At 44.1% G+C, this 18,482-nt stretch overlaps 1 protein-coding gene across 10 annotated transcripts in view; it reads right to left on the minus strand.

Moving 5' to 3' along the window:
• Positions 1–370: 370 nt before the first annotated feature.
• FHL1 (four and a half LIM domains 1) overlaps positions 371–18,482 on the minus strand; it is a 68,370-nt gene continuing 50,258 nt past the window's right edge. For 4 of the 10 annotated variants that reach the window (XM_009198338.3, XM_003918330.3, XM_009198334.4 and 1 more), the window contains exons 3-8: positions 5,161–5,342; positions 4,555–4,729; positions 3,784–3,953; positions 3,102–3,288; positions 2,285–2,484; positions 371–1,848 (exon numbers count right to left, since the gene is read on the minus strand). In XM_009198338.3, the coding sequence (XP_009196602.1) occupies positions 1,765–1,848; positions 2,285–2,484; positions 3,102–3,288; positions 3,784–3,953; positions 4,555–4,729; positions 5,161–5,316 (972 nt within the window). In that variant the 5' untranslated portion in view covers positions 5,317–5,342 and the 3' untranslated portion in view covers positions 371–1,764. Of the gene's footprint in view, positions 1,849–2,284; positions 2,485–3,101; positions 3,289–3,783; positions 3,954–4,554; positions 4,730–5,160; positions 5,343–6,809; positions 7,224–14,671; positions 14,906–18,482 lie in introns of those variants that run through there. The other 6 variants (XM_003918332.4, XM_003918329.3, XM_003918328.2 and 3 more) reach the window with 5 other exon arrangements.

Consider the following 18,482-nt stretch of genomic DNA (forward strand, 5'->3'; position numbering starts at 1 on the left):
GGTTCCAGAGGGCACAAGGGGGAAGGCATAGCGAGGTAGCACCCAACAAACAGGGACCAAGATGGCTACTCAGTGCCATGCTTCATCGGGGATTCCCTCCCTAATTCCCTGGTCACATCAAACCAATTCATCCTTTTTCAGGGATGTGAAAATCCGGGAAATACTATTTTAGGTCAGAGTGGTTTCAGTTTTTATGTATTTATTTGTCAATCAAATGTGGTTTTTACAGGTTTGTTTGTAATTCCTATGTTCCGTGCACCTGCACTGAACTGAGTATATCCTGGAAGGAAAATAAGTCATTTGGGTTTCTGGATTAGGAGTATCACCTTATAGCGAGTCCACCAGGCAGAATGAAAAGACAGGAGGCGGGTTATTCATATGCTGCTTTATTTCTGTAAGGATACACTGAAACGTTAGATGATAATAGCTAATGACAGAATGTAGAAATGAGGCATCAGCTTCTCTAACCACTCCTACAAGAATGTTAGTATGTATTGTCATTACATGTTTACTTTTGATATTGTCTCATTATACTATGTCATATAATAATGTAGAATACAGTAAGTAGGTGATCCTGCATTTCAGGTAGGCGGTAGGTGGAAATCCAGATTTCCTCTTGAGGAAAAGTCCTAGGAATCACAAGAGAAGGGACGTTGCAGTCCTCATTAACACATGGACAAAGAGCAGACAACTACTACTTTACAAGGGATTCAACTCGTCACTGTTGTGAAATGTCATATCCATGTTGATGGCAGCCCTGGCGCCTGCTCAACTCCCCCTCTAGAGTTTTGTGGTTACTTCTGTAGGATGAATTTCAACACTGCAGGAATATCTGAGGGGGCTAAAATATTTTCATGCAAGTTTCCAAACCCATAAACTATTTTGCTATCAATTAAAAATGTTAATTAAAAACAATAAAAAGGACAGCAGGGTTAGTTTTGTTAAGCTTCCAGAAGTATTCATTGTGACAATGTTCCTCTGAAACAGGCTCGTTTTCTCAGGTCTGTCTACACTTCCCAAATCACCTGCATGTTCCATGCTTTAAAGTAGGAACGCTCAGAAAACATGCCACACGGGGAAACCAAACGTTAGTACGGGGAAAGGTCAGTTTAGAATTACAGCTAAGTTCAAATGTTAATTTTCTGGAAATTCGTGTTAGTCATTTGAAAGCACAAAAGAACAGAAGGAAGGGCAGAGTTCTGATGAGGAAGTTAAACCATGCATATCAGTAAGTTCTTTTCCTGCTCACAGAAGAGGGTGAGCAGTGAGTTGGAGCAGCCGCTGCAACTCTTGCATGTCGTGTGTCTACACGGTGGGTCCCAGCTGAGGCACAAGAGGCACCTCAGTGGGGGCTTTATCTCCTATGCTTCTTGCTTACATCACTAAGTGGCTAAATGATTAGCACTTTTCTGCTCTATGAGAAACATGCAGAAGAGTCAATCTACCTAAGTTTTCAATTTTAAATTGCAGTCAGACAGAAATTCACTTTGCTGCAGGGTTGCTTTTTACTAAATGCTAATATGATCACTGTGTGCCCTTATTTGAGTAATACTGTAAAATGGGATAAAAGACGGAAGGAGAACTTTAAAGAGGGGAAGGACCACTCTTCCCCTATTGATGGTATAGGGCAGAAAGTAAGGACACAAAGAACGAGATTCAAATGCCATTTTACAGGACAGGAGCCCCTGTCAGTTTACAGCTTTTTGGCACAGTCGGGGCAATACACTTGCTCCTGGTGGAAAACAAAGCGCTTGTTGGCCAGATTCACGGAGCATTTTTTGCAGTGGAAGCAGTAGTCGTGCCAGGATTGTCCTTCATAGGCCACCACACTGGAGCCTTTACCAAACCCTGGGGAAAAAAAAGAAAAAAAAAAAAAAAGAAAGAAAACAAGAAAAACAGCTGAATGAATACAGGTGAGGAAGCCACGATTCAAAGAGATAAAATGACGACCTGCCCCACTCACAGACTGACAAGCACGCAAGAGCCAGTGTCTGCCTGGCTCTCAGACCCCCTCCTCCACTCCATCGTGCAGTCCCCCACGCCGCCATTGTTCCCCATGCCGCCGCAACCCTGCTATGGCTCTCAAAGACCTGAGAAGATGCCGGAGCCCGGCCAAGGGCTTCCCTGATGTAACGACCCCACATATTCCCATGCCACCGCGCTATTGCCCTGTGACGCGCACCGACCTCCCAGCATAACCAGTTTCTTTGATTTAGGTCAGGGCCATGACATCAAAGTGGCCACCAGGAGGCAAACTTGGGCTGTTCATAGGGTGTGCACTTACCGGGCCTCGAGGAGCTGCTAAGCTTCGATTTTTTCTATAAAGAACCACCACCCACGAGGGACAAGTCCTCTCTCCACCCGGATGCCTGCCCCGGAGGTTGGCGCTGGGAAACAGGGTGAGAGGCAAGCGTTTCCCGTGGCACACTGGGGGCTTCCTAGCTTTAGAGACTGGGTGGCTCACTCTTGACACAGTCCTTTTCCCTGAGGATGGCAAAAGTCTTCTCAAATGTACATTTCAAGGCTCCCCGGGAAGATGGGAAAATTGGAGGCAAGGGAAAGGGCCCAGGGCACGTGGATCGCGGCCGCGAGATGAGGAATGAAGTGATTAGCTTTGCTGATCGCAAAAACAAATAAACAGCAAACCAAAAAACAAAACAAAAAAAAAGAAACCCTGCCAACAGGCATCTCTGAACTAGCCTTCAAATATGGGGTATTACAATCCCAGATTATCACTCTTCGGCCTCCCTTCCCCCTTTCCCTTCCCCCCCCCCCCCCCCCCCCCCCTTTCTTCCCCCCCCCCCCCCCTCCCTGCAGAATCCCCCTGCAAAGTGGCAGTGCCTGCCGGTGTTGGCTGGCAGGTCTCAGGCTTGTGAACTTTCGGCATTGTTAGTCAACAGTCAGGAAGTGTTCTCTATTGCAAAGGCTAACCTGGCCTGGGGCCGAATCCAAACTCTTGGGGGGCCTTTGGGACCACAATAGCAGGGGAGAAGGGCATACTCTGGGGGCCTTTGTGGATGAAACCGACGACAGGAAAATGAGAGATGGTTACCATGCGCAAAACCTAGCCTGGCAGACTTAGCAAGGACTCTTTAGCCTACCAGTGATGGGGTTCTTGCATCCAGCACACTTCTTGGCCACAAAGTTCTTGTAGCAATCCACGCAGTAATACTGGTCCTCCACAGCGGTGAAACGCTGCCCAGCCAGCTTCTTAGAGCAGGTAACACACACAAAGCAATCGGCATGCCAGGGCTGATCCTGGTAAGTGATTCCTCCAGATGTGATGGCCTAGACCAGGGAGTGTAGCACCGGATTCAGATTCAACAACCATTTTGTTGAATGCCTACTGCGTGCCAGGCACTGTGCTGGGCGCTTTGGTATACAATATCTCATTTAATCTCCACAACGGCCATGGGAGGCAGGGGCTATTATTATCCCCACTTTACAGATGAAGACACCAAGGCTCGGAGAAAGTGAGCCCCTATGTGAGGTTACACAACCCCTTAGTGGTGGAGGCAGGCCTCTGGAGCCAGGGCTGCCCAGCTCAGCATGCCGTACGGGCTACCCACACCACCGGGCTGAGGATGCATACCGACAGCCTAAGACTTGGCTTCGGCACTGCTTCCTAATCCACGATCTCCTCATCTGTAAAACGGGAATAATAATTCCTACGTCACAGGGCTGTCATGAGGATGGAATGGGATAGTGTGTGTGGAAGTGCTCTGCAAACTGTCAAACACTTCTAGAAACAACGGTCAATGCAGAACTCCCTTGAAAGCATACCTTGTTGCACTTCACGCAATGCTTGGCAAACTTGGTCTCATGGCAAGTCACGCAGTAGAAGTCCTCCCCTTTAGGGAAGAAGCTTCCAGTCCCGATGACTTGCTTGCAGTTACTACAGGTGAAGCAGTCTTTGTGCCAGACGGTCCCCTTGTACTCCACGTTTTGATCTCCTGCAGGGGGAAGCAATTGGATAGCCCCACTGACAGGCTCTGCAGGGGGCTGCATCCACTCAGCTCCCCTCCCCAGGCCCTCCAGAGGTGAGGGGATGCAGGCCCTGCAGTTACTGGCCTCACACCTCCAACTAACCTACCTGTGTTCTACTTATGCTTGTGCCAACCCAGGATTTCTGTCATGGGTGGGGACCCCAGCATTATTGTTTTAGGATCCGGTGCCTGAATGCCCCACTCCCCCACCTCTATACCCTGCGTGCACTTCGACATTAAATCAGGGACTACATGGCCCAGAATGACACCCTGAGGAAGAAGCATGCTTTCATCACTTACTACGCCCAAATGAGAAAGCGCTACATACTGTTCACTTCATTCTCTTGCCACAGGCTGTTCTCGCCAGTGTTCTTTAGTCTCCGAGTGTGTGCGTGTGTGCGAGCATATATGTGTACGCATATATACGTGTATGTATATGTGTACATATATATGCTAATATCTCAAAGCAGCTCAGAGCAACGTTAGCCCCACCGTGTTAAGCAAGCCCACATCACGTCTGCCCTCAGGGCCTCCTCCCTGGGAACCCGGGGTGGGAAGGAGGCAGTACCTGCCACAATGGCCTTGAAGCACCCCTTGCACTTGGGGGAGTCCTCCCGAGTGGTGCACTTGTTGCACAGGATCTTGTTGTCCTTGGCCACAAAGGTCTCATTGGCCAAGGGGTGAAGGCACTTGGCACAGCGGAAGCAGGTGTCGTGCCAGAAGCGGTTCTTATAGTGCACCTCCTGGAAACCAAGCAGACAGGGTGGGCCACCATGAGGGGTGCTGGGGGTGGCAGCAGGAGCCCTCCCATAAGGCTGATTTCCCTGGGACTGACCACTGAGATGATACAGTCCCTTACACCTAGGGACTGCCCCACAGTGACTGTTCTTATGAGTGACAGGAGGGACGCTGAGATGAGGATAAAAATCTCACAATTCTTGAAATATTTAGAATGCAATCAGAAGAGCTGGCAATGGCCTTGTCACCCATCCAGTCAAGCCCCACATTAAACAGCTTGGGCCACTGTGGCCTGGGGAGTGGAGGCTTCCTTGAGGCCTCAAGATGGCTGCAGTGATGCTGGGAAATCCTAACGGCCAGCTGCTGCTGCCATGATTGTGGGTAAAGGACACTCTGAAGCCCAGCCCTTCCCACTGGCAGTGGGGATGCCCATTACCTTGGAGTCCGCACCGATGGGCTTGCGGCATTCCACACAGGTGTTGGCACAGAACTTGTCAAAGCATTTCAGGCAGCAGTGGTGGCCATCCTTTTGCACATACTTCTTCCCCTGCAAGGGGTCCCTGCAGTAGTGGCAGTCAAACTTCTCCGCCATGGTGCCCACCTTATAGCTGGAGGGACCTGCGGGGGCAAGCAGGCAGGACAAATGACCACTGGAAATGCCCCAGCACCCTGAGCAGTGGCTCCCAGAGGCACCTGCGCAATGCTACCTTGGAGTCCATGGGTCTGGGGACCAGGACCCAGCTTTCCCTTCAGCCCAGCTGACGACCAGGCACCAAGACAACAGATACTTCACTGTGATTCCAGGAACAAAAGTGCCCCGCGGGGCCAGAAGGCCGATGGCTAGTGATTCCCTTGGGGAGATGGTAGAAGCCCCTGCTCAGATATACCAACTGTGCTGATTCACAAAAGACACGGAGCCGGGCAAGTGGAACAGAGCCTGTGTTGGCCGAGTCACCGGATAGGGGACAGGATGCTGGGAGGTATGGCTGAGCAGTCCTATTGTGCTATTGAGCAGTGACCCAATGGAGTGGAGGGGGTGTGATGGGGCAGGCAAGAAGCAGTTGTTTTATACAAAGGAAGAGTGTGGGGCAGAGGCTCAAAGGGGTACAGAAAAGCAGGAGCCCCGCCTGCAGGCAGCAGCTTCTCTAAGACCACCATGTGGTCATCAAGAAGCCTCTTGGCCCGCTTTCAGCTCTTCCTCCGTCACTTTTTAGGGAGGGTAGTATCCTCTGGAGGCCTCCCATTCCTCCTATCTATAAAATTCTATTCATCAGAATAGAAACTGACAGCTCATTCTGTACCACACCAGGCACCTAAGCAATCCTTGTTAATTTGTTTAACGTGTTTAAATTTACTTGCCATCTAGCAGAAAAGTGTTAAATCCCTGAATAGATCCTAAAGAGTTTTGTCCAAGACAGTTTACTGACTTTTGAGGGCAGAGCAATATAGCGCAAGAGAGGACTTACATAAACGGCACTGTCAATTGGCACAGGCAAGTTTGGCAACCTTGAATTATTTGTCATAGTCACAGGTGGCTTTGTGACCAAAATCAAACCCCCGCTTGAGTCAAGCAAGTGAGAATCAATATGCTCACAGAAGTGTAACCAGTAGTACCATTTGGGATATTTGCTGTCTTAAAAATTATAATCTTAAAATAGAGTCTGGAAAAAATTATTCCAAGAATCCCTTCCACTCCCTCCGTATGAACAGCCCGTTTTCCCTCCCTGGTCCCCTCCCCGGCTGTGGCCCTAGACAACACGCCTGCAATCCCAAGCATTACTGAAGCACTCTGCGGCTCCCTTTGCCAAGGCATTTCCTATAGAATCCTGCCACCAAAAAGGTACCAAATATGAGTTTCTATTAGCTTTCAACTTCTTTAAACATATGCTAATTTGTTCCTCTCCCCCTGAAAAAGAAATTTACACGGGTAAATAGATAGCAATTATTTCATTTGCACAGGAAACACGAGAATTGAGACTATTTTCTAAAACTATCCACAAACATGGTTATTGTGCTAGCAAACATCCAGTGTAATTTAGAGAGAAAGAATGAGAGAAAATAAATGAGCAGTTGCCCAGTACTCACCGCAGCTCTTCTACTAACTGAAAGCCCCAAACTCTCACTTTGGGTTCCATTCCCAGGTTTTTTTTTTTATACAAACACATGTCCAAGTTATTTGGATCCTGTTGCCATGAGCAACCAAACAGCAGAGAGTGAGCTAAGGAAACCACACCCTGTGTTTGAGAAGCCGCCTGGGCAAAGGCTGTTGAACTCTCACTCAGAACCAAGCCTCCAAACAAAGGAAATCAGGCCACTGGACAAGCCACAGGGCCTTCTGCCTCCTGCTGACACACAGACCCCCCTCATCTCCAAGGAGCTGGCGGATGAAGCAGATGAGTGACATTCTTGTGCAAGGACAGTTGCTTAGGACAGTTGTGTCACAATTAAGAGACTCAGCAAGACCAGAGAATGGTTCTTACTTGAACTTTTCTCTAAAAAGCAAACTGTGATGTTCCTTTATATAATGGGTTAGAAACAAAAACTAGAAACGCAACAGACACAGGGTCTATCTCCTTGAACTATGTACTGTTTAGGTAAGGCAGCTTTTAAACTGCTTTTAGCCTCTGTGTCTATAGAGAAAAGTACCTGTCACAGTGACAGCATATGGAAAATCACTCTCCTTAATCCATTCTTGCTGGTCTTTCCAGTATCACATAGAAGCCTCGTCTTAGCTTTGCCATACTGATAATATTGTGCCGTCAACAAAGACTTGCTTTCTTGTTAAGGGCTGAGTTGAGTTGAAAAACCAAATAAATCTCCAGTAACAGCAAGTGGCAAGAAATAAATTATCAGTTGCTCCTAAATGCCACTTGGCAGGAAAACAGAATTTGTAAGATTAGATAGCACTGGCTTCCTGCATGGCTAGTAACCATTGCTGGTTTAGCCTTTCAGAGACTATCTTCTGTACCATATTTGAAAATCCCTCATTCTCTCTTACCAAGGTCTCTCTATTTAGTATACAACTTTGAACCTACTCGTTTTAGTATCACTTGCTTTTGATACCTTTATCAGCAGAAATTGATTCCAAATATTTCTACGTTAAAGTACTATATAAAGTTCCACCTAAGGTGAGTCAAACCTCTTAGTATTTGAGTCCTAGATTTATGGTAAAAAATATAGGTTAACTAGTGTCATACACAAAAGAAAAAACACTAGAAAACACAATGAATGCCATTTAGAAGTAGATGTTTTGAAGAGAAGAAAGACTGTATTATGGTTCAGAGTACCTGAGAGATCTTACCTGCCATGTTTTTCACACTTTAAAACCACACACTTTCAGAACTTTCATATTACCAGTGCGAAGTTCTTCATCGTTTAGTCTCATAGTTCTAGAACATGACTTGCTCAGAGTTCTAAGCATCCAGATGATAAAATAATCCACGACTCACCAGTGAAGACAGAAGTAACAAAGGGTGTTGAAAATGTCAGACAACGAAGTCACTGGCCACTGTATCATTCCTATAGTACATGGTCTTAAACCAAGCCAAAGGAAAATGAAATGAATCAACCCCCGGTTAACAGGATACATAAGAAGAGTTTCATCTCTTGGTATTTTTGAATCCTAGCTTTAGGCAAGATTTTTTCACTCTGTAGTTTGAAAAAACTAGGGTCACCTTCCACCTTAGATTCCCCACCATTGTATACTTTAACCTACAGTCTGTATCCAGATAGAGAATCATTTCAAAGGGCATATTCTTTTAGAATTGGTTTCTACAATTCACTTGAGTCCTTTTAATGTGTGTGGAAACAATTAGTCAAGATAAAATAGGCACTTCTAGGAATGTTGGACTTGTTGCGTAATAGGTAAACAGGCTAGAAATACTTAAAGTATGTTAACAATGTCCATGTCAAATTCATGAACTTTCGTACTTGTTTTGCAATAAATCAAATTAAGTGGAATTCTGGGCAACCCGAATTAGCTTACGTCATGTACTTCTAAATTTATGATTATTTGTTACAAAACGATTTCAAACCCTCATGCACGCAGTGCACTCAGGATGAAGTTGGAGGAGATACTGATCACATCACAATTTTGTATAAAATATGAATGATGTGCTGATGTGCACAAGACCAAAACCACTCTAAAAAGTCAGCTTATAAATGACAATGCTGAGACACACGTGCAAAGATCCTGAGTGTGGGCTCCCTAAGAGTCTGAGCTACTGTCAAGCTTTGACTTCATGAGGAGAGAAAAGCTCGCACTTTCTTTCTTTTTTTTTTTTTTTTTTTGAGACGGAGTCTCGCTCTGTCACCAGGCTGGAGTGCAGTGGCACAATCTCGGCTCACTGTAACCTCTGCCTCCTGGGTTCAAGTGATTCTCCTGCCTCAGCCTCCTGAGTAGCTGGAACTACAGGCAAGTGCCACCACACCCAGCTAATTTTTGTATTTTCAGTAGAGACAGGGTTTCACCATGTTGGCCAGGATGGTCTCAATCTCCTGACCTCGTGATCCACCCGCCTTGGCCTCCCAAAGTGCATTTACAGGCATGAGCCACCGCGCCCGGCCCAGCATGCACTTTCTTTTCTTTTGTTAGGAATGAGAGAATAGGGAAAAATAAAGATAACATTTTACCTCTTTGTTGTTGTTGTTGTTGAGACAGGGTCTCACTCTGTCACCCAGGCTGAAGTGCAGTGGTGCAGTCTTGGCTCACTGCAACCTCCACCTCCTGGGTTTAAGCAATTCTCCTACCTTAGCCTCCTGAGTAGCTAGGACTATAGGTGAATGCCACCACACCTGGCTAATTTTTGTATTTTTAGTAGAGACAGGGTTTCGCCATGTCAGCCAGGCTGGTCTCGAACTCCTGACCTCAAGTGATCTGCCCACCTTGGCCTCCCAAATTGTTGGGGTTGCAGGCGTGAGCCACTATGCCCGGCCAGCATTTTACCTCTTCTTTTGGGCTCTCTTTAACCTTACAGAATTACATGTACTTAGGCATTTATCTCTTAGGGAATAATTTTTTATCCCCTTAGCTGTTTCTAAGTACATGAAATGTGAAGGCTTTTAATCTTCGAAAACTTCTAGATACGTTTGCCTTGACCTATTGCTGTTATCTGGGAATGGGCGTGTCAGCCATCACTGAATGAAACATTTGCTACATATCATCACAATGCTTCTTCCCTTACCACCTGTCTTTGTGGAGGGCATGTTTGCCCTTGGGCAGCTCTTTGACTAATTTTAATGTCTCGGTGTGGCCCTCATCTGTACATAGTAGGGATGCTAGAGTAGGTATTAGATATGAGCAAGGCAAGAGAGGGCGCCCCCTGAACCAGGAATGTCAGGCAGCCATCAGGTGAAGGTCAGATGGTTGTTAAACTATCTCGCTCTAAAACAATAATTGGTTGCAGCTGGCACGAAGGAAACACGGTCCCTAACAGACAGAAACACCTGAAACTGATAATCAGCCGCGTCCCCATGAGATCTAAGGAGTTGGGTGAGTGGGCTCAAGCATGTGCACTAAGAGGCAAAATGGCGGCATTTAACTGGTGTAAGACCTACGTCTGGGAATGCTCCACTGCTAAGGGAAAAAAATCGCTTAAAGTAAGCATGCACACAACTTCAGTAAACACCACGCGCATGCGGCGCTTCCCAAGTGCTGGAGGGCCACTGGGCATGCAGACAGCCCACCCCAAGGGAAGAATTAGGAGAGAAATAATATAACACCCGAATCATGCCAACATATAAAAGCCCAGGTCAAAGGTCAAACCACGCACTTGACACTCTCAAGTAGCCTGCTTGGTCATCTTCCAAGTGTACTTTACTTTCATTCCTGCTCTAAAACTTTTTTTTTTTTTTTTTGAGATGGAGTCTCACTCTGTCACCCAGGCTGGAGTGCAATGGTGCGATCGATCTCTGTTCACTGCAACTTCCGCCTCCCAGGTTCAAGCAATTCTCCTGCCTCAGCCTCCCAAGTAGCTGGGATTACAGGCATGCACCACTAGGCCTGGCTAATTTTTGTATTTTTAGTAGAGACATGGTTTCACAGTGTTGACCAGGCTGGTCTCCAACTCCCGACCTCAAGTGATCCACCCGCCTCAGCCTCCCAAAGTGCCGGCATTACAGGCGTGAGCCACCGTGCCCAGCCTCCTGCTCTAAAACTTAATACTTTCACTCCTGCTCTAAAAGTTGCCTTGGCTTCTCCCTCTGCCTTGTGCTTCCTTGAGGAGGCAAGAACTGAGGTTGCTACAGACCCACACAGATTCCCCGCTGCTAACATACTTTGGTACCGAGTGACTTGGATACATTCCTTAGTGCTAACAAGTGAGGTTTCTCTATCACAAAAAGTTCTGCTCATACACTAGGGGCCCCAGTACCTAATCCAGGGCCTTGTATACAGAAATCACTCAGTATATGCCTGCTGATTGACAGATGGAGATAAGTTACCACAACTAAGTTTCTAAAACTTCGGTATGTGGACAGTCACTGAAAGTGGCTTCTAATCCAATTATGTGAGCCTCCATTTTGTCCATACGAAGCCTGTTTCAGGACCACACTGATTTCCTTTCTGTAAGGACTTCTCTTCTTTGTTGGGCCTATTCTCCTCTGCTTTCATGAACTGAAGGAACCTAATGCAATATGACATGCTATTTCCTGATTTTAAAAATCATCTTATATGACGTGTAAGGTGCTGAAGTCTAACCTACACTTTAGGGTAACATAAATATCCCCTCATTTTCTAAGACAGAAAGCATTAATTTAATTTTTAAAATTAATTAAATTAAAAAGTTTTTACAAGCTTAGAATGCAGTTAGAAATGTGGCTGGGTGACAGAATTTTAGACATTTATTCCAAAAGGGTAGCCTGACTTTCTATGCCTGCTTCAAAAGACACATCATTTTTTCACTTAATAAACAAGCTTCCTTTTTCAGAAAATTCCTGAACTACATCCAACATGCTGAGAGGTGCCTAAATAAACCTCAGTATCTTAATTAAAAGTTTTGGCTTTCGATTTAATCATGTACACATACGAGTAATACAACATTACAACATTTGTTTTTTTCTTTTTTTACTATAAACCTCTCATTAAAGAAGATTTGATTTGTATTTAATAAATCTTGCTCGTGTTTTGACATGTATTTTCTCATGTATTTCTTCCTAGTGTTCCTTTTCTCCCTCATGCCTGAGTTGATCAAACTATGAGTGTTTAAGGAGAACGTGAATATCATCAGTAGGTAGCATTTTTCTATGTGCTTTCTGTGAAGGGTGTAATGTACAGTGTAAACAATGAACAACAACCCAAATGGAAAAAAAATCAGGTTATTTCAGATCTGTTCATCACTAAATCCAACATACCAGTACATTAGTGACTCCACACATAAACACTGGCTTCTAAAGAAAGGGTATAATGCTTTCCTCAGAACATTCAACAAATGGAGCGAAGCCTTAGCCGATGAATAGGACACTTGTGTAGCAGACATGCTAATGCACCTGGAGGTGTCGTCAGACATTTGGGAATAAATACCTAAGGAGCTGCAATGAGACGGAGCTCATGAGTCACGGCTGAAAAGTAGTGTTTCATACAATTTCATACACAAATCAGAAAGTGTTTTTTCCCTTCAAAACAGAACGTGTACAGAATGATTCAATGTTATTAGCAACTTCACTGGTATGCTGCATTTAGAAAGAAACAAATCTTTTTTGGGTCACTGATGTATAACTAATGCCATTTTAGATTATATCAGGTGTCAGGAGGGTTCGATATAGATTATTAAAAGAAAAATTATGTGCCACTGAACTTCCTGCAGTCCAGATTCGATTCTAGTACCATTTTGTCTGTATATGAAGATTTTTCATAATGTTGCACAGATTATGCGCAACGCAGCCCCTTTCATATGGGAAAAAAAGCATTTCTGACCCAGCTGCAAAAGAGCATGTGTTTTTAGTTTCTCCAGCTGTGGTAAAGTAGCAGGCAGTCATTTGGTGGTCATTAAAAGTACAAAATGTTCAGTTTCACCCTCACCCAAATCTTCTGAATTTTAAGAAGCCAATCCAGTTGGATTACTCTCCTCTCATCCTACCCTCTCATTTTCCATCCCTGCCCCGAGAAAAGACTGGCGGGCTTGTGCAGCCCACTAAGTAGTGGCTGGTGAAGGGAATCGATGGCTGTGTAATATGTCAAGTGACCTGATCCCCCTCCACACCCCGATCCTGGTCTTCGACTTGAAAGGCCAAAGGCTAAAGAAATTGAATCTACATAATTTTGCAGACTGAAAGTCTTCAATGTCAAGAGTATACTTTTTTTGTCCTTGAAATGTCCTCTCAGTATACGGATAGTCACTAAAAATGAATTTGGATCCAATTATCCTAGCTTCTATTTTGCCCATACTGAGCCCGTTTCAGGGCAACACTGATTTTCTATGAGGACTTCTCTCTCTCATGGACCGATTCTTCTCTGCTTTCATGAACCTATTAACCTAATGCAATACAAAATGCAATTTCCTGAATTCAAAAATCATCTAAAAGGTATAAATAATTGGTCTCATTTAGCCACTCTTATAGTTTCATGAGACGTCCTGAAAAAGGTAAAAATATAGTGGTAACATGTTTATTTAGTTATTATAGCCTCCAGACTTACGTACACAAGAACGACATAAGAATTTGGTGCAATTTAAAACCCAAGGTTAGGTATGCTATAAACTTTCGGTCACTACTTAAACTTTTAAACTTTCTGTCACTATTCTGTCAATTAGTAAACAAAATGAAGACTTATTCTACCAGGTAACAAGCATTTAAGGTTCATCAGGACAACTAGTACAGCTGACTAGTTTGCCTACACCCAGAGAATGTGTATCTTGGCTGATAACCACAATCTCAAGCATTTGGTACCATGTTTGTGAAACAGCTCCTGAGGGTTGGGGGGAAAAAAAAAAACAGACAACTTTTGAACACTTGGGAACAGGGAAGACATTACATATTAATTCATTAAGGTAGGGAATTCCATTGCAGCATATTTACTTTAAAACCCCAAAAAGAGAAATTTCCTAAAGTATTTCCATTGTTTAAATATTGACAGGCAGCGAGTTTTTAAAAAATGATTTTTCAAGAAAAAAAAAAAATAGATGACTTTGTCCCTTAATCTGAAAGCTGGGAGACAGGACGAAGTGCCTTCTTTATACCTAACTGTCTGACTTTACCAGCTCCAAGAAAGGGAACCATTACTTAGGCAGAGGGCCACAGGGCCACAGCCACCCTCCTGGCTTCAAATAACTGGACTTTTGTTCCCTCAGCCCCTAATTTATAGATTCCTTGTCGATGGCCAAAGGGCTTCCTTAATTGTAAGGTTACAAAACCAGAAGAAAATGCTCATGGCCCAAGGAGTCCAAAATGTGCCCCTTTTTCTGCTAAAAACAATTAATAACATACTTATCATATCAAAACGAACATAGCTGTTACTTTGGGAAGATTTAAAACATTGTCAGCAAAAGGGAGAAGATGTGTTAGGTCATTATGCACTTTCTTAGTTACAAATGTTCCTCCTTCCGGCTCCACATTCGATATACCTTCTCCAAACACCTTGGATGTAAAGTACTGTCAAGATGAAGAATTGTATCTTATAAAAAGGAAGCCAAAAATTCCTAACCAGAAAAACCTTTCCTCACACAATCTCTTATAGTTTCATGAGACGTCCTGAAAAAGGTAAAAATATAGTGGTAACATGTTTATTTCCTTCTTTTTAAAATAAGCCACTCAAACTGCTCGTTGTACTTGAACAATATTTTGTCTTTGAAATAGCACGAAAGGCAAAGGCAAAACAGAGACAAGCTATAATTTATTTACTATTCAGACAAAACTAAAATCATTTCATCAAAAACCATCTTTTAGCCAAATGACGGATTCACTGCCCTAACAAAACTGTGCTCAATATAAGATAAAGAGCATGAAGTTTTTACCTGAGTGTCTATGGGAAGCCATGGCTCAGAGACCAAGTTCAGGAGCAGCACCTAGACCAGTCTTCCCTCAACCCCAGCTGATAAGGCTGTGGCTCATTTGTGAACATACATTTAAGGGGAAGCGGCTAACACAAAAATAACCGAGAGCAGATGTCCCACCCCTCCCCAGAGATCACAACCTTAATCCCACTAGAAAATTCTTAACCATTTTAGGTGATCCAAGGGAGAAGAATAGGACCCAGTAAAAATACCAAACGCTACATATAAATACCTGCGGGGCTACTCAGCATCCAAATTAGCTCCAGAGCCAGAGAGGCCACATAGAAAGTCATCCCTGTACCGGAATAAAATTTGGACTCGGCTCTGGCATAGCTTAACGCTGAGCCAACCTTATTAATCCACTTTATATGCCTCAAGAGCTTGCATTTGGCCCTATAAATAATACATTTTTGTGCTGTTAATGATAAAAGTAACTCTAAGAGATAGACTTATGTTACCAGTGTAACTCAAGGAGATTAGACACTATGAATATAGAGATTAAGGGGATTATAGATGTTGTCACTCAATGTCCTCCTTGGTATGTTCCAGAGATCAGCAGATTACTGTACCGGAAAGGGGAGCGATCCTAATCTCCCCACCTCCTTAACGGCGGAGAGCACAGAACAAGATGGGGAGACTATGCCTATCCCCACCACAGACACAATGAAGACATTTTGTCTCACAAACTCAACCTCTTGCTTTTCAGCGTCAGGGACAATAAAAGGAAAAATATGAATGAAAATGAAGACATCAACCTAACATGTTATAATAGCTCAACAGACCATCAGACGGCTGGAGGCTGGTCATTAGGAGCACATTCCAGGAAAAGAAAGCCCCTAAGTCCCTCCAGGACCTTCTTCCATATTCCTTCTCTGGCCTTACCCTCAGCCTCCTTTCCCTCACTCCCACCTCCCTGGCCTCCTCACTGTCCCTTGTGCCCAGAGTCATGGTTGTTCCTTTCCCTACTTCAAGTCTGCTGGTATTGCACTGATTTCTCTCCTTGTTGTCTGATCTGCTCTGCTCCATGAAGGCAGGGATTTAGTACTGGAGCTCACTGCAGTGGCCCCAGAGCCTAGAACACTGCCCAGCTCCCAGGAGGCTCTCAGTAACTATTCCTTGAAAGAATGAACTAAATAACTGAAAAGTCCATCAAGCCTCCAAAACACAGTCCCACCTGCAATCCTGAAAGTGGTTTTGGCCACTCAACTTCAAGGAAGGCAGCTGACCTTCAAGCTGGTACAGACACCTTTATAGCCACTGTCTTGTTTAACAGTGCGTGTCACTGGTTTTGACCCTATTCACACATCTCCCCTACCAGGTTGAGGGCCAGGGCAGTGCTTTGCTGGTCTTCATGTTCCTAAAGCACAGAGTAGGACAGCAGTAAATGCTCCATGAAAATGAATGAATGAGTTCCCCAATTCTTATGATCTTCAAATGTTTAAGGAAAAATTATTCTAAAAGACAGCTGACATCAGTAACTCCCAGTTAGCTAGAAAATGACACAATAAAAGCCAGGTTGTTACGAGCAAATTTATTACATGTTAGAGAAAAAAAAATAAGCCTGGGAAAAGAAGAGAAGCTACACTGTGCTCTTGCTCCACACCTTTCTAGTCTCTTTCTTATCCAGCCTGATTAAATTATGGTGCAGAGATTAGCCAGTTGTAACACCACCACACCCCTAAAATAAACTGAAACTTTTCACCTAGAGGAACTTTTTACCTAGAGGAAATTCTCTTACTTTATTAGATGATTAACCTTAATGAACCTTGAATTTTTTATTTTAGCAAGGTATATTTTTAGGAAGAGCCCATGTATGTTGAAATACCTCTCTTGCAGCGCTGTGAACAATAGGCTTTCCTTTAGGAAGTTAATTCCTGTTTCAAGCTATGCATCAGGAAGTGTCTTCTTTTAGCAAATATGGTAGTTCTTTAGGTTTCTGATCATTTTGAAAAGCGACAACAGAATATGGATAGACAGCTTTATGAAAGTATCAAAAAACAAACCTATTTTGCCTAAAATACAAGAGAAAATTCAAAGACAAGAGAATCACTTTTTGATCACCATGAATTAGTCAACTATGACCAGCCAGGATGGGCTGGGAGCTTGGGCCTCCGACAATAGCATTTATTCCAGTTATTTCCATTTCCATCAACCAGGTAACTCTGCCTTCCTAAAAACTTCATGAAGCATGACTACTACCTGCTCTGACATCTGGCCCTACTGCAGATGTCCTCAAGCCACAGAATTAGACCTTTCACAAAACCAAGACAGAAACGACCCCTTGCATGATGAGAAACAATTTCTTAGGAAGAATAGTTGGTAACTTTGTCCTGTCTTCGATCAGCGGCTCGGAACCCTTGCTGGTTATTTCACAGGTACCTGGAGTCACGGGTTTCATTGGCATCTGAGTCAATCTTGTTACACATTAACAGTATGATGTTTAATAATATCTTTAAGAATCACTGTACTGTTTACAAAGCACCTTTACATACTATTGATGGAGCTGACTGGTGTTTGGGAGCAACTCTCCTTGGTGTATGATGGTTACATTTCAGGCCTTCTAGTCTCACACTCTAGCAGTATCAGGACGACTTTTTCAGTGAGTGCTAGGTATCAAACTCCCTAAGTTTCCCTTCCATGTGATCCTCTGCAAATCATTTACTTCAGGGTTTATCTACACATCCTTATGGTCCTACTATCTGCAGATGCATTATGACCTATTGTTGGGCTAACCTGTCGATAATGCCACCCCAGTCACTGCTTTATTGTATATGACAAGCACTTATTGGACAGAAGCCCTACTATGCGGTGCAAGATATTTTGCTGGTCACAAAGAATAAAATACAGTCCTTACTTTCAAGTGTAACAAGATAAATATACAAATGACTACCATGCAAGGCAGAGCCTTACAAGTATTACAAGAAAGGTATAAAGTGTTACTGAGATTTATCACAGGGAGAGATCACATCTGGTTTGGAGATCAGAAAAGACTTGATGGATGTTATGGCATTTGACCTGGTCCCTGAAGAATAATTAAGACTTTGGCATGCGGACAAGGGGGAGGGAGGATTCCAAGAAAATGGTACCATGTCACCTGAGGTATGAGAAAAACACAGGACGTGTTCAAGAAGCAGGATGCAGCTGGGGGGGTTGGGGTGTGACAGAAACACAGTATAAGGAAGTAGTGGGACCGAAAGCTAGAGAAGAGGGAAAGTCACACGCGGAGGACCTTTCTGCAACTGGTGCAAGGGACGAATGAGATGGAGTCATGCAAGCAGTGATAAGAAGAGCAGATCTCAGATAAGAGAGGAGGCAGGGAGACAGCACAGGGTACTTCTATTATCCGCTGAGATGCAAGGAAAGACTGAAAGAATGACAGGCAGAGGCAATGAGCATGGAAAGGAAAAACTAGATGTAAGGGACACTGTGACAGGGCTCTACAAGGACTGAAAGAAGGGGAAGGAGCCAAGGATCTCTCTGAGGTTGTGACTCTGGGTGACTGGGAAAATAATGGGGAATATGGGAGGCAGAGCTGGTGTAGGGAAGAGTGGCACTTTATTTTAGACTTCACAATGAGCTTCTTCTGAGATGTCAAAAATGAACCCTCTTCAATGGGATCCCAGTTATCAAGGAGCGAGAGAGAACAGTAAGATTACAGTAGAATCACGTTTGTGGGATTTCTCACACTGCAATCTAATCCTAGCCTCTCTACCTCAGAAACACCACTGGGAGGATCAAACTTCAAAAGTTCAAAGTGGTGCAACCGAAGAAT

The sequence above is a fragment of the Papio anubis genome, chromosome X (genome assembly GCF_008728515.1).
Source record: "Papio anubis isolate 15944 chromosome X, Panubis1.0, whole genome shotgun sequence".
Taxonomy (NCBI): Eukaryota; Metazoa; Chordata; class Mammalia; order Primates; family Cercopithecidae; genus Papio; species Papio anubis.